General features: G+C 30.7%; 2 protein-coding genes across 3 annotated transcripts; one reads left to right on the top strand and one right to left on the bottom strand.

Annotated features, from left to right (window-relative positions):
- The first annotated feature begins 986 nt into the window (after positions 1-986).
- Positions 987-3,096, top strand: LOC139821939 (phosducin-like protein). 2 transcript variants are annotated; one of them, XM_071793384.1, is made up of 4 exons: positions 987-1,172; positions 1,504-1,792; positions 1,939-2,353; positions 2,621-3,096. In XM_071793384.1, the coding sequence occupies exons 2-4, from the start codon at positions 1,583-1,585 to the stop codon at positions 2,851-2,853; spliced, it is 858 nt and encodes a 285-aa protein (XP_071649485.1). In that variant the 5' UTR covers positions 987-1,172; positions 1,504-1,582; the 3' UTR covers positions 2,854-3,096. The 2 variants fall into 2 exon arrangements, with proteins under 2 accessions (XP_071649485.1, XP_071649484.1); XM_071793383.1 differs by having other exon boundaries at positions 1,514-1,792.
- LOC139821938 (uncharacterized) lies at positions 3,091-4,981 on the bottom strand. The gene is made up of 3 exons (XM_071793382.1): positions 4,387-4,981; positions 3,723-4,194; positions 3,091-3,616 (listed from the first exon to the last, which is right to left on the bottom strand). Exons 1-3 carry the CDS (start codon positions 4,418-4,420, stop codon positions 3,097-3,099), a joined length of 1,026 nt encoding a protein of 341 aa, XP_071649483.1. The 5' UTR covers positions 4,421-4,981; the 3' UTR covers positions 3,091-3,096.
- Positions 4,982-13,829: the final 8,848 nt, after the last annotated feature.

Genomic DNA, 13,829 nt, shown 5'->3' on the forward strand with positions numbered 1-13,829 from the left:
ATGATATGAAAATATGAGTCAGTATTTAAAATAGCCTTAATATAGTAGATCAGGTGTGTGCAATTATAAAAGAACTTATTCAGCTTATATAACACAGGTGCGCTCGAACTTGAATAAATGTAATTTTTTAATTTTTTGTTTACGTTAAAAATATAATTATTCTGCTAAAATAAAACAATAATTCGTTACATATCAAATGTCCCACAACGTCTTCAATGAACACTTATTACGCGAGAAGAATTAGATGCGAAATTAGATTTAGCTTGTACAATAAGGAATTAATAAGTAGGTCGATCTTTGCATCTTCTCATTCGAGCACATGTTTTGGCATAAAAAAGAAAGCTACAAAGTATGTACACGAAACACGTTTAATATTCTACAATATTTCTATCAATATAAATTAACTTTAATCTTTAACTTATTTTTGTCTCTTATTTTTAGTTCTAAAAATTAGAGAGAGAAAGAGAATAAAATTAATCTACATTAATAGAAATAAACATAAGACACAAGTTTATTATAAACATACATAAGAGAGAATGAATCCTATGTTTTTCGAATGTTGTTAGGAAATGAATTCTCAATATGTTTATTTAGGTCACGATTGTATAGGAAAAATATAGCGCGAAGATAGATCGATAATGCGATGATTGTGCGTTTTCTTCATTTATTATACCTTGACAAAGATATAAAAACTATTAATAGGATACGCTTATATATAGTTAATTAACGACAAATTAATACCATTTATCGATCAATTATCCATTGATCGCAAATTTTGTACAGAAATTTTCTATTAATGCGTAATTTACCAAGTGCCTGGATAAATTTTTGTTGCTATCAAGTGAGCTGTGGATAATCGACAAGTACATACAAATACGTACCAATTATCGATACTTGCAACTATGAGAACATGACATAGTACATACAGTTCTAACATTGAACACTAGCGTCGCTAGTCGACATTGTATTATTTAGGAACGGTCAGGTATATGTTCTGTGGTCAGACGGTTCAGAACGGTCAAGAACGGTGTGAGGAATTGTATTGTAGGTTATAGTTGTAAGACGCCTTCGCGCGTTACACGAGTGTCAAAGTGAGGTGTTTTTGCCACTGACAGATGCTAAAGGAACAAAATTGAAACAAGAAAAATACCAATAATACGTCAATCCAACAAGTAATGCAAAATAAGAATTCTTTTTATTCATTTCCGTAAAATATAAATATCTCTATGCAATGTGTAATAAAAAATTGCTCTAATGTATATAGAAAGATTTCAAGAATCTTTCTAGTAAACGACTTAATAATTCTTTTAAATTGTTTATTATTCTATAAATTTGATGTCTTAAAAAATGTATTTTTTCAATCACATTACGAGTATTAGCTAAGTTAATAGAATCAATTATCTACCTGTTAAACTACCAATCACAAAACACTTTGCAAATGTACTAAGTTTAAGGAATAATTGACATGTTATACTTACTCAAAAATAATCCAACTAAATAAAGTTTCTATTAGTCTCAGATCAAAGGACACGCTTAATCCACTGCTTTGTATACGAGAAAGAGAGTTTTGAACTCCAAAATCATGTCAACATTGGAGGATAAAATTTTAGGAGAGAAATTGCACTACTATTGCAGCAGTAGTTCTAGCGAAGATGAAGGAAATAATTCTGGGGATTCTGACAAAGAATGCGACGATGTAAAATATGCTGACGACACTGCACAATATACCACGCCTTCATATTCAGAATGGGATGGGACCTCCAGTAACACAGGACCTAAAGGTGTTATAAAGGTATAATTATCTGCATTTTGTGTTTATTACAATTATGGAAAAGAAACCAAGTTCAATGCATGCATACGCGTGTATTATATTTAAGTTTTATTATCAAATGTGTTAAACAAAAACTTGACATTGAATTCGAAATGTATTCTTGGAAGGATTGGCAACGATATAAGCAGTTGGAAGCAGAAAAGCGAGAATCACAAGAGAAGGAAAGGCTACAGTTGATAAAAAAATTGAGTCTAACGTGCCGCAGTACTTTGGATGAGGAAAAAGAGAAAATGAATGAGGCAGATCCAGAGTTGGCAGACTTATTAACCGATGAATTCCTTCTGGAGTATCAGAGACAGAGAATGAAAGAAATGCTTGCGAAAACAAAGAAACTCTACTTTGGGAAAGTTATCGATTTGGAAAATACAGATCAGTTTCTGCAAGCCATTGATGAAGAAGACAAGTCAGTGATTGTTATCGTTCACATTTATGAGGATAATGTAGCTGGATGTGAAGCTATGAATGGATGCTTGATATCTCTTGCGGAAGAATACCCTTATGTAAAGTTTTGTAGAATTCTAGGTTTGTTGACTTTGACATTATAAAATTAAAAATAAGCAAAATATTTTTAATTATATCTAAATTTTCAAACTGCAAGTAAATAATAAGGTCTTATTTATTTATCTTTAAACAGAGCTAGTTTTAATTTTATTTTTAGTTATTATTTTATCATTTTATTTAGTTGTATTTATTTGTTGTATTTAGAATGAAGATTGATTTATTTGATTTTGTATAGCAATTTTTTCCCCCCAAGACAATATACTACTTTATAACATCCTTTTCCTTCAGGCTCAGTTGCAGGTCTCAGCAAACAATTTAAGAAATTTGGCGTACCAACATTGCTGGCGTATAAAAACGGACAGGTGATAGGAAACTTTGTCCACGTTACGGATCATCTAGGAACGGATTTTTACTCATCGGATGTGGAAGCATTTCTCATCGAGCATGGGATTCTTACTGATAAAAATTGCGTACCGCTTATCGTTTCAAAGAACGAAAATGGAGCTTCTGATAGCGAATAAGAAATTATCATTCCTTTTAAAATAATCTATTAATATACTTTAATATATTTATAATAAATCGAAATAACTTGATATATTATTGAAAATAATTGAAACTTATACCACAAAATATTTATTAAAAGATAATCGAATATAGATTATAAAAAAGTGCAAAAAGTATTTACTTTTAAATCAGATATATAGATATATATACACATGTATTTATATTGTTTTGATTATTAAATCTCTTCATATTTCACAGAACTATTTCAACATGTCCAAGATGTGTTTTTTCTTCTTTATCGCATTGCAAAGTTGCAAGTAGGTTAATAACACCTGATCGTATTCCGTATTTTTCAAATTATCGTACAGCTTTTTTAAATCTTCTTTCTGACGAATTTCATCCATAACTACTTTTAACTTCTCCTCGACTAATCGATTTAGCATTCTGAAAGCATCAACGGTAGTCGATGTTTCTTTGAACATTCTGATTATGCAAGAGAGCTTTGTTATCTTTGCCTGTAACTCGGCAACCTGCGCCTGCAGCAACAAATACCCTGTCTTTTCTAAATATGCTCGGCTCACATTCTCGTATTTCAACTTGTTCCACTTGTCCATTAAGTTTATGTATTTCAACAAGTCACTTTCACATTGCTGGATCAAATCCTCAATTTTATTCTTCCATTGTACTCCTGGCACGTCGTGATATTCCAACAATTTGTTGTGCATCTTGCATTCGCTGTTCTTCGACGCTTCCTTAGCATTTCCTCCTAAGGCTTCGTATCTTATAACACAGACATTAATAAATATTATAAAATTATATTATAAAACTTGGTTTATGTTAAGTTGATAAAATCTTTCTTTTTTCTTATATATAACAAGATACTCACTTTAACATCATATCATGTATCTTTTCTCGCAGCATTGTCTCGATGCAGCACTTCACCTCCAGTTTCTCGTCAGGATTCAAGTCACATGGTGATAAGTCAATAATCCCCAAGAGCATCAATTTATCTTGCATGTGCTTCGTTGTCGAAGGAAGATGCATGTACTTATCCAGTTCGTGAATTAAGAGCAACATTCGTAATTTGCTCGCCGTACTCTTGGACAGAACATCATTGTTGCTCAAGGATGCCTTCTTCATACATTGATAGACAATATTGGTTTTGACATGTTCACTTATATTTTCCTCGCACAATATCAAAGAGCTTATTGTTTTCTCGATTGCGCTTGTTTCGTGGGTTATCGCAATCCTGTCATTGCCTCTCGTTGCACTGGACTGGTCTAACAAACTTTGCGACAAGTCCACTCTACCAATTAATCTACTGCTAGACTGCGAGATTGCTGAAATACTGGAAATATCTATAAAGAAAAGAAAACCATAAAAAACATAATAAATTTATAACATATTATCCAATCAGAGCTTTATGCATCTAATGTATAAATGTGTAGACTTTAAACAAAAGTTTCTTAACTAGTTTATTAAATAGATATTTTCTTTAATCATGTCTGCTTTAATATAACTTCTTAAAAGTAAAAAAATACATCACTTACCCGATATTTGATGCAAATCGCTAAAATAACTCATACTTGATGCCTCTATTGAAGAACTTAACCACTTAAATAATAGGAATAATTAAATAATAGGAATAAATACGTTAACAGTAATTAATCTTTTTTTCTCCTTTATTATAAAGATTTATTCTTTTTAAAAAGTAATATTTTTCTGTTTTAATAATCGACAAATGTTATCTGAACAATAACCGTTTCACAAACATGTTCAAAATTCAAAATAAACATGTCAGCTGACCATAGACTATGGACTGTGGACAGAGAGGCTATCCCGGCCTTTTTCGGGCCCTGTACGTTACCGCCAGTACATCCATTTTCGAAATTGGTACTACGTAGCCACGTTCATTTCCCGACACTGCCGATAAAACATTATTTTGGTGCGCGTCCGTGCTACATCTGCAAATGTAGTTATAGTGCTATATCAGAGAGAAGGCTATATATATGTATAACACCAATATATTTGCAGATGTAGCGCGGACGCACACCAAAATAATGTTATATCGGCAGTGTTGGAAAACGAACATACATAACTAATACCATCGACATATATACCTACCACCTACACCTACCCGAATCATAAACAGATGTATTAAATTATTTTGTATGCACAGAAAAAAAAGAATATTCTTGATTTGAAAATATCTTTAGTTTCCACGTGGAAATCTTGAAATGAGATTATATTGCGTTAAACGAAGAAAACTTGCTTGAATGAAGTCATTATATATATAGTTCAACCAAGAAAAAAAATGTTGAAATAAAAAGTTGAAATTCTTACAAGATGTAAATTGTTTCGTATATACGGAAGATTACTATAATCTTCATTATTATAATGACTTTATTCAAACAAATTTTCTTCGTTTAATGCAATATAATCTCATTTCAAGATTTCCACGTTGAAACTAAAGATATTTTCAAATCAAGAATATTCTTTTATTTCTGTGTGTTATCTCGGCGTTATCTTATGTATGTTTAACTATTATACCTTACAAACCTCTAATTCTCTCTCTGGTCAATATACAGACCTTATAATGTGAGTGATTACAATGCGTCGAAGCCTACGCAGCTGTGAACGACCATGCACGCCTGCACGAATGGACAACCTGTCATGATGTTATACATGTCGGTGCAACTACATACATATCTATCTACTGTAATAGTATAATATTGTATTCCCTTTAACATCGACGTGATCCGCCGCCTCGTCGGGAGTTTTTTTAGCGTTTATATATATATATATATATATATATATATATATAACCGTTTCCCCATCAGAAGTCGGATAATTAATCAATATCGATATCTCTCTTTTAACATTCCTGGCTATTTTAAGACTGAGTTAAATTTTGCTTGCACGTAACACTATCCAGCCCTTCGTAACTTTTTAATAGTTGGAGCAAAAAAATTACTTTTAAAAGCAAAAAATAATAAATAATTAGCAAATTAATTCTATATAAAATTTTTTGTGTTCTGATAATTTAACTTACAAGAAAATCTCGCGAACTCGAAAATTCTGATTTTAATAAAACTTCCCACACACGTAGGAGGAGTAAAAAGATGAATTTAGATATTTTTTGTAGCTGCCCAAAAATGATTTTAAGGGATGAAACTACCCCTCATATGCAGAGCGGCTTTTTGCTTTTCTCGATATATTTCGAAAAATATTCGAGATATCAAAAAATGTTTCAAATAAAAGTTTTATGGTAAAAACATATTTATTTAACCACATTAATAAAATTTTAAAGAAAAATTTTTGTTTAAAAAATTATTTTTAAAAAATATTATATTAATGTTGTTGAATAGAGGAGATTTTAGCATAAAACTTTCATTTGAAACATTTTTTGATATCTCGAACACTTTTCAAAATATATCGAGAAAAGCAAAAAGCCGCTCTACATATGAGGAGTGATTTTACCCCTTAAAACTGTTTTTGGGCAGCTACAAAAAATACCTAAATTCATCTATTTACTCCTCTTACATGTGTGGGACGAGAACGAATAAATCGCCATTGTAAAACTCTGGATTTTTCTTTTTTTCTTTTTTCGTAATTTTTAATTAAATAATTTTGTTAAAATTTAGAATTTTTTCATTTTTTTAGTCGGTGCTATTATTTTGCACATAATTAACATTATATAGATCTGTTCTTGTTCCTTATATTTTTCATTGTTCTTATTAATATTCACGATAAACATATAAAAATATAGGTCGTTGGATTCGTCTTTTCAAGCCCTATCGATTGGTGTTAGTCGACTTGCAAGGGGTTTCTAGTTTGAAAAAAATTTGAGCCCCACTTTCCCCGAAATCCTGTACAAAATAAGGGTACGGTTCTATCGCGCGGAAAATCCACGTTCATCTTTCTTCTATTTCTCTCCAACATCTAACTATGTTACGTCTATTTCGCTATTGGTTACAAAACGGACTAAAGCGATCGGAAGAATAATCTTGAAATTCTCGCAAACGTTTTCGTTAGTTTAAAAAACAGGTGAACAGAGGCGATTTAAAATTATGTATATGGACAATTCTTATGTTGAACGAAAGTTTCCCGCTTTGCCAACTAATGCCTGACATTGTTATATATGCTGTCGATAATTTTTGAAGCTGAAAAGCGATTTTGATTAAACTCTGATTAATTTAATCGGCGAGATTGTTTACAGCACAATTTCTAGCTATTGCTATATAGCGTGTTCGATTTATTATATGTCCAGGCCGATATCTCGGAAACTATCAAAACTAAATGCATGGAAGCAAGTTATTTTTATGTTATAAAACAAACAAATAACGTTGTTGGACACAAAGAAACTTATTTAATAAATTATTAATATTGTTTAGAGGACACTAACAAAATTATATGTATATACTTTGTCACAAGTTTATTTATAAATTATCAAGTCTCTCGTATTACTCGTAAATTATTAAACCAGATGATATTGTTAAAGCAGCTAATAAGTATCTATAGATGGACCACTAGTGGTCCATATATAAGAACCCCGTCGATCTAATTTTTTTTTCAATTATTACTTCAGCTCCAAAGAATCCCTGCTTCCTCCTTAAACTCCGTGAGTCGATGGTACATATACATACAATGAATTATTTTAAGGTGGTTCGATGGCTACAACAAAATGCAGAGAATTTCATGAAATTTTAATATGTTGTTCTGCAATGCAAAATAGAATTATGTGAATTTTTTGGGAATTTTTCACCGTCCCGTTTTGAAAAAAATCTACTCCAAAAACCTAAAAAGTACAATTTTAGGAGTAGATTTATTTCAAAATGGGACGGTGAAAAATTCCCAAAAAATTCACATAATTCTATTTTGCATTCCAAAACAACATATTAAAATTGCATGAAACTGGCTGCATTTTTAACATAGGTTCTTATGGTTTTTATGGGAAATGACATATTGCATATACCTTCAGAATGAAATAAGTGCAAGAAAAAATGCAAATGATGAAGAAAAAGAAACCTCCTTAAGGAGGTTCGATGGCTTCATCGGAGGGAGTAGTGGGACGCGGGGGTTCTGGAAACAGCGCACTAGCGTTTGAAGTAGTGGGAATGAAGGGGATTGCTCTGATTGGTCGCCGCGTGTATAATGCGTGCAGCTGTTCACGTCGTTCACGACCATGACAATCTATGCAGACGAAAAATCAAGCAATTTATGCTTTAATAATTAATTTTTCTACGAAATGTGCGGTAACCTTCCCCTTTCTTTCGCTCATTTATTTGTAAATTATTAAGTTACATGTGCAAATTTCTTTTTCTTTATCATTTGCATTTTTTCTTGCACTTATTTCATTCTGAAGGTATATGCAATATGTCATTTCCCATAAAAACCATAAGAACCTATGTTAAAAATGCAGCCAGTTTTATGCAATTTTAATATGTTGTTCTGGAATGCAAAATAGAATTATGTGAATTTTTTGGGAATTTTTTACCGTCCCGTTTTGAAATAAATCTACTCCTAAAATTGTACTTTTTAGGTTTTTGGAGTAGATTTTTTTCAAAACAGGACGGTGAAAAATTCCCAAAAAATTCACATAATTCTATTTTGCATTGCAGAACAACATATTAAAATTTCATGAAATTCTCTGAATTTTGTTGTAGCCATCGAACCACCTTAATAGAAAAGAAAGAAAGAAAAAAACAGAAGACAGCCGAAGAACTAGCCGTTGTTCTTTTGTGCAAAGTATATATAAGGGGTCATGTCCAGTCAGGAAGCCGAAAAATAGATGATTTTTGAAAATTTTTTTGCATGAACTATAAGACTTGTTTAAAATTGGGTTGGTGTATGTGAGAGAATATATTTTTATGAATGTAACATAATTTTTTAAATAAAAAATATTAATAATTAAAAAAGATACGGCCATCCTCCTGAAGGCCCTTTTAAAAAACTGGTTTTGCGGTGTCCACTGTTGCTCGGATCTGGATCATCTAAAATAAAAAAACCAAAAAGATTCTGTTAGTATATGAATATATCTTGTTCGTGAACGAAGGGTTTTTTTTAATGAAAACTTTTTTTTTATTGAAGAAAAACGAAAAATTAAGAGCCCGAAAAATTGCGCTTTTCCTTAAAACGGCCGCCATTTTGTCAAAAATTATTTTTTCAAAAAATCCTTCGTTCACGAACAAGATTATATTCGTATACTAACAGAATCTTTTTGGTTTTTTGATTTCAGATGATCCAGATCCGAGCAGCAGTGGACACCGCAAAACCAGTTTTTAAAAGGGCCTTCAGGAGGATGGCCGTATCTTTTTTAATTATTAATATTTTTTATTAAAAAAATTATGTTACATTCATAAAAATATATTCTCTCACATAGACCAACCCAATTTTAAACAAGTCTTATAATTTATGCAAAAAAAATTTCTCAAAAATCACCTATTTTTCGACTTCCTGACTGGACATGACCCCTTAAGTCTCGATTTAAGTATTCCAGGACAAATTAAAATATTAATGTCGTATAAAAACTCGTGTCACATGGCCGAAGATAATATAGAATATGCGAATTAGAATTGAATAAAAGAAAATGTGTTGCTTAAAAAATGCGCTTATTTATTTTATAATTTCAGTACGTGCTATCCTGTATACACACACACACATACATATATATGTAAACTTATTTTTACATTAAAAACTATACAGTTTAGAACAATTTATGACGATCTTATACTATAGTTCTATATCATACTTAAACTCTATATATTGATACTTTATAAAGAAAGAAAGAAAAAAACAAAACACAGACAAAGAACTTGCCATTGATGTTTTGCGCAAAGTATATTTAAGTGTCGATTCAAGTATACCAGGACAAATTGAAATATTTGATGTCTTATAAAAACTCGTGTTAAATGGCCGAAGATAATATATAAAATGTAAATTAGAATTGACTTTACACTATATACCATATACTATACCTATATGTATATATGTATATACTGTTTATACTACTTATCTAAAAAAAATATTAAATATAAATAGTTGTAGAAACACTATTTATATCTATATATACACATATATAGTATATAGTGGGATCAAAATCCAGTAGTTACTCCCACCGTTGGATTTGTTCCCACCGATTTCGATTTTTTTTTGTTGATTTTTTCCAACCGCTTTTTTTACGGGGAGAAAATCCGCACGGATATCCCCCCCCCCCCGGGCCGAGGAGGGCGGTTATGTGGGACTCCAACCCACTAAAAACCCCCCGGTTGTCCCTCTCGGCACGTTTTACTTGACGGTGGGGGGGCAGCGGGAAATAAACGCACTGATTCGTCCGCCATCTTCTTCCAACCGCTGACAAGAAGAAAATAATTTGAAAATGGTAGGCTTATCGACTAAACTCTCTGCGTACTCCATTGATTCTGCAACAAAAGCCATGTATATTATTATTTAGATGCTTAACATAAAAAATTAAATCGAAATGATTTAATTAGGGTGAGAGAGGGGATTTTACTCTAATCAGAGCTGTGTTGCAAATCTGACAATTAGTCGGCGCGTAGTTATTATGATTGGAAAATATCTATTTAAATTAAAAAGAAAATTAAAAATAATTTAACGCGAACATTTTGTTGCGGCTCTGCGCTCTTTCGTTATACATATTTTATTTCTAATCATTTGAGCTTATCACGATTATTATATTATTATTACAATTTTCCAATCACAAAGAGAGAAATAACATATAACATTTCATGATGCTTGCAAGAGATGTAAATATATACAAATTTCGATAAAGAATATGATAATATATGAAAAGTCGGGAAAAGATGCCAGTTAAGAATTATCATAGATATTATAGTTAAGAATTATTATAGAAATATGAACAAACCGATAGTCATAATGATTTATGGAATTTTTGTAAAATAATACTTAAACTTTTATTACATAACAGTTCTGAAAATAGCCACCCTAAAAGTTATCATTAAAATGCTGTAATATGATTATATGTTTATCCCAAAATGCAAAATTGGCATTTTACCCCAATGACGAGGAGAAGATGCTACCTCTAACTCTTCACACACTGTGAAGAGTTGAAATAGAAGAAATGGCTATTCGGGTTATGAGACAGCCATTTCATGTGGTTTCAAAATATGTTAAATAAGTCGATCCACTTTCAATGAAAAGAAATGATGAAAAATCTTAACAAAGATAAGAGTAAAATATTATAAGAAATCTACTCATCACTTGATTTGAAAAGGTCTTTTTAGATTTTTCCGATTTAACACGGTAAAATTGGAAAAGTTTGCATGTTTTACTCACTAATCTACTATATTACTATAAATAATTACTATACTAATTACTATACTAATTACTATAAGTAATCTCACGTTAACAACTAGAAAACATTGCAATCTATCGAATAATAAACGAAATATTATTTCAACAAAATAGCATGTTCGACTTACTGGCATTTTCTCCCGCGACTTACCCTATATATTTTAATAGAAAATGTAGCGCATACTTACATCCACCAAATCTTAAGGTTTCGTAATTTTTTTAATTTTGTGAGGGCATCAATTCTTCGCGGTGTAACAGGACCGCGGGATAAATTTAATTTTTCCACTTTTGGACACGAATTTTTTAATTCCATTAGAATAGCCTCTAGACATTCTGGTCTAGACCATCAAAACATAGGGCCACCCAAATTTAAGTTACGTATTCCGTGATTCCTCTGCAGTATTTTACAAAGAGTTTTAACTACTATAAACGTGCCCTTTAGGTTTAAATCTTCCAGACAGTCTAGATTTTCGAGATGCGAAAATCCTTCGTTTAGGTGATCACTGCACTCCATTAAAATCACTAAGATCCAATACTAAAAAAAAAAAAAAATATATATGTATTAGTTATATACAATTTATTTGTAATCCTAACATTCATATTTAATTTATAAACTTACCTTTCAATTTTTTGCATACTTTTGAAATTTTTTCTAGGACAGAGTCATCAACAAATGGGCAGTTACTTAATCGTAAATGCGTTAAACGACTGCCACAATTATCAAGAAATTTTACAAAAGTTTCAACAGAAATGTCGCTTGATGTTAGATCCAATTGTTTTAAAAAATGACATCTGGATTCAAAGTAAGGTATAATACTATTATAAGTATTAATACGGGTCGATTTAATGGGTCGTAAATTTCTTAATTTTAAACATTTAAACAGAGCAGGGTCCATTGTCAAGTTATTCAAGTTATTTACTCTTGCATAACGATGTCACATCGTTTTTTAATATCCAGTAATATTTTATATCTCGAAAAAATCTTGAAAAATCTAAGCAGTAGTATCTTATTTCCGAAAAAATATAACCCAAGTGTCAAAATTATGTACCTTATCAAAAAGAAGAGTCGTGCTTCAAGTGATCTATTACAATTACAAAAAAGAAATGATATCTCTTTAAATACAGCGCAATTACAGAGAGAACATATATATTGCCTCAAAAAATAATGTTGCACTACTTTGAAAAATTTTACATTGTGTCAATTAGAAAAGTATGTATGATAACAATTTTATAAGATTAAAAAATTTTATTTAAATTTAACAAGGGAATACAAGATATTTAAATACAAAGTTTACATGTGTATTTTTTAGTGGTCACAAAGAATTACAGAGGTACACAGTACAAAATAAAAATATTTTATTAAAATACATAAATGTTTTGTGTAAAAAAACTTGGCGCTGCTAGACCTCGAAATTTTTAAATAAAATAAATAATTTATCCTTTACTTAATGATAAGCCGCATTATCCGCCGTCCGCGTCGTCACCCGCACACCCATATCACTCACTCGCACATCTACGCTGATAATCATTTAATATTACTCCCATCGCATTATTTTCTGAATTTATTTTTATTTATTGTTGTCCTTATTTATTTAAAATTTCGAGGTCTAGCAGCGCCAAGTTTTTTTACAAGAAAAATTTATGTATTTTAATAAAATATTTTTATTTTGTACTGTGTACCTCTGTAATTCTTTGTGACCACTAAAAAATACACATGTAAACTTTGTATTTAAATATCTTGTATTCCCTTGTTAAATTTAAATAAAATTTTTTAATCTTATAAAATTGTTATCATACATACTTTTCTAATTGACACAATGTAAAAATTTTTCAAAGTAGTGCAACAATATTTTTTGAGGCAATATATATGTTCTCTCTGTAATTGGCGCTGTAATTTAAAGAGATATCATTTCTTTTTTGTAATGTAATAGATCACTTGAAGCACGACTCTTCTTTTTTGATAAGGTAACATAATTTTGTGATGTGTATCACTTGGGTATAATTTTTCGGAAATCAAGATACTACTGCTTAGATTTTTTCAAGATTTTTCGAGATATAAAGATTACGTCTACCACTTGTTACTTAGGTTTTTTTTTCGAGGTATAAACTACCACTTTCTTTTTTTTTGAGATAACTACATATACACTACTATGCGTGTACTTGGCGCCTTTTTTTACCTTTTTTTAAAAAAGGTAATTTTGTACGGATATCACGCCTTTTTGTAGTTATTACGCATTTTATAAACAGTATGTACAGGGTAAAGCTATTTGGAGGTATAATACTACACTTTGTTTTTTCGAGGGGGTAACAACATAACAGGGTAACAACATAATACATATACACTACTATGCGTGTACTTAGAGCCTCCTTTTACCTTTTTTTTAAAAATGTGTATACACATAAATAAAAATGCGGAATTATTTTGTCAGACATAATTTTAATCATCCAATTTTTATTATGTCAGACATAATTTTATTCAATCCAATTTTGATTATGTCTAGACATAATTTTAATTCGTACAATTTTTATTATGTCTAGACATAATTTTAATTCAGCGAAATTTTATTATGTCATGACATAATTTTAATTCTGCCGCTAGGGAATTTTTAAGTCGATTCTATGAATCAAGCTTGAATTCGATGACGGGTTCCAGCTAGTG

This window comes from Temnothorax longispinosus, chromosome 11 (assembly GCF_030848805.1).
Source record: "Temnothorax longispinosus isolate EJ_2023e chromosome 11, Tlon_JGU_v1, whole genome shotgun sequence".
Taxonomy (NCBI): domain Eukaryota; kingdom Metazoa; phylum Arthropoda; class Insecta; order Hymenoptera; family Formicidae; genus Temnothorax; species Temnothorax longispinosus.

Coding starts and splice junctions, on each gene's coding strand:
- LOC139821939 (XM_071793384.1), top strand. CDS start 1,583: ATGTCAACATTGGAGGATAAAATTTTAGGAGAGAAATTGCACTACTAT. Junction 1,793..1,938: donor GACCTAAAGGTGTTATAAAG/GTATAATTATCT, acceptor TATTCTTGGAAG/GATTGGCAACGATATAAGCA. Junction 2,354..2,620: donor AAAGTTTTGTAGAATTCTAG/GTTTGTTGACTT, acceptor CTTTTCCTTCAG/GCTCAGTTGCAGGTCTCAGC.
- LOC139821938 (XM_071793382.1), bottom strand. CDS start 4,420: ATGAGTTATTTTAGCGATTTGCATCAAATATCGG. Junction 4,195..4,386: donor CGATTTGCATCAAATATCGG/GTAAGTGATGTA, acceptor TTTTCTTTATAG/ATATTTCCAGTATTTCAGCA. Junction 3,617..3,722: donor ATACATGATATGATGTTAAA/GTGAGTATCTTG, acceptor CTGTGTTATAAG/ATACGAAGCCTTAGGAGGAA.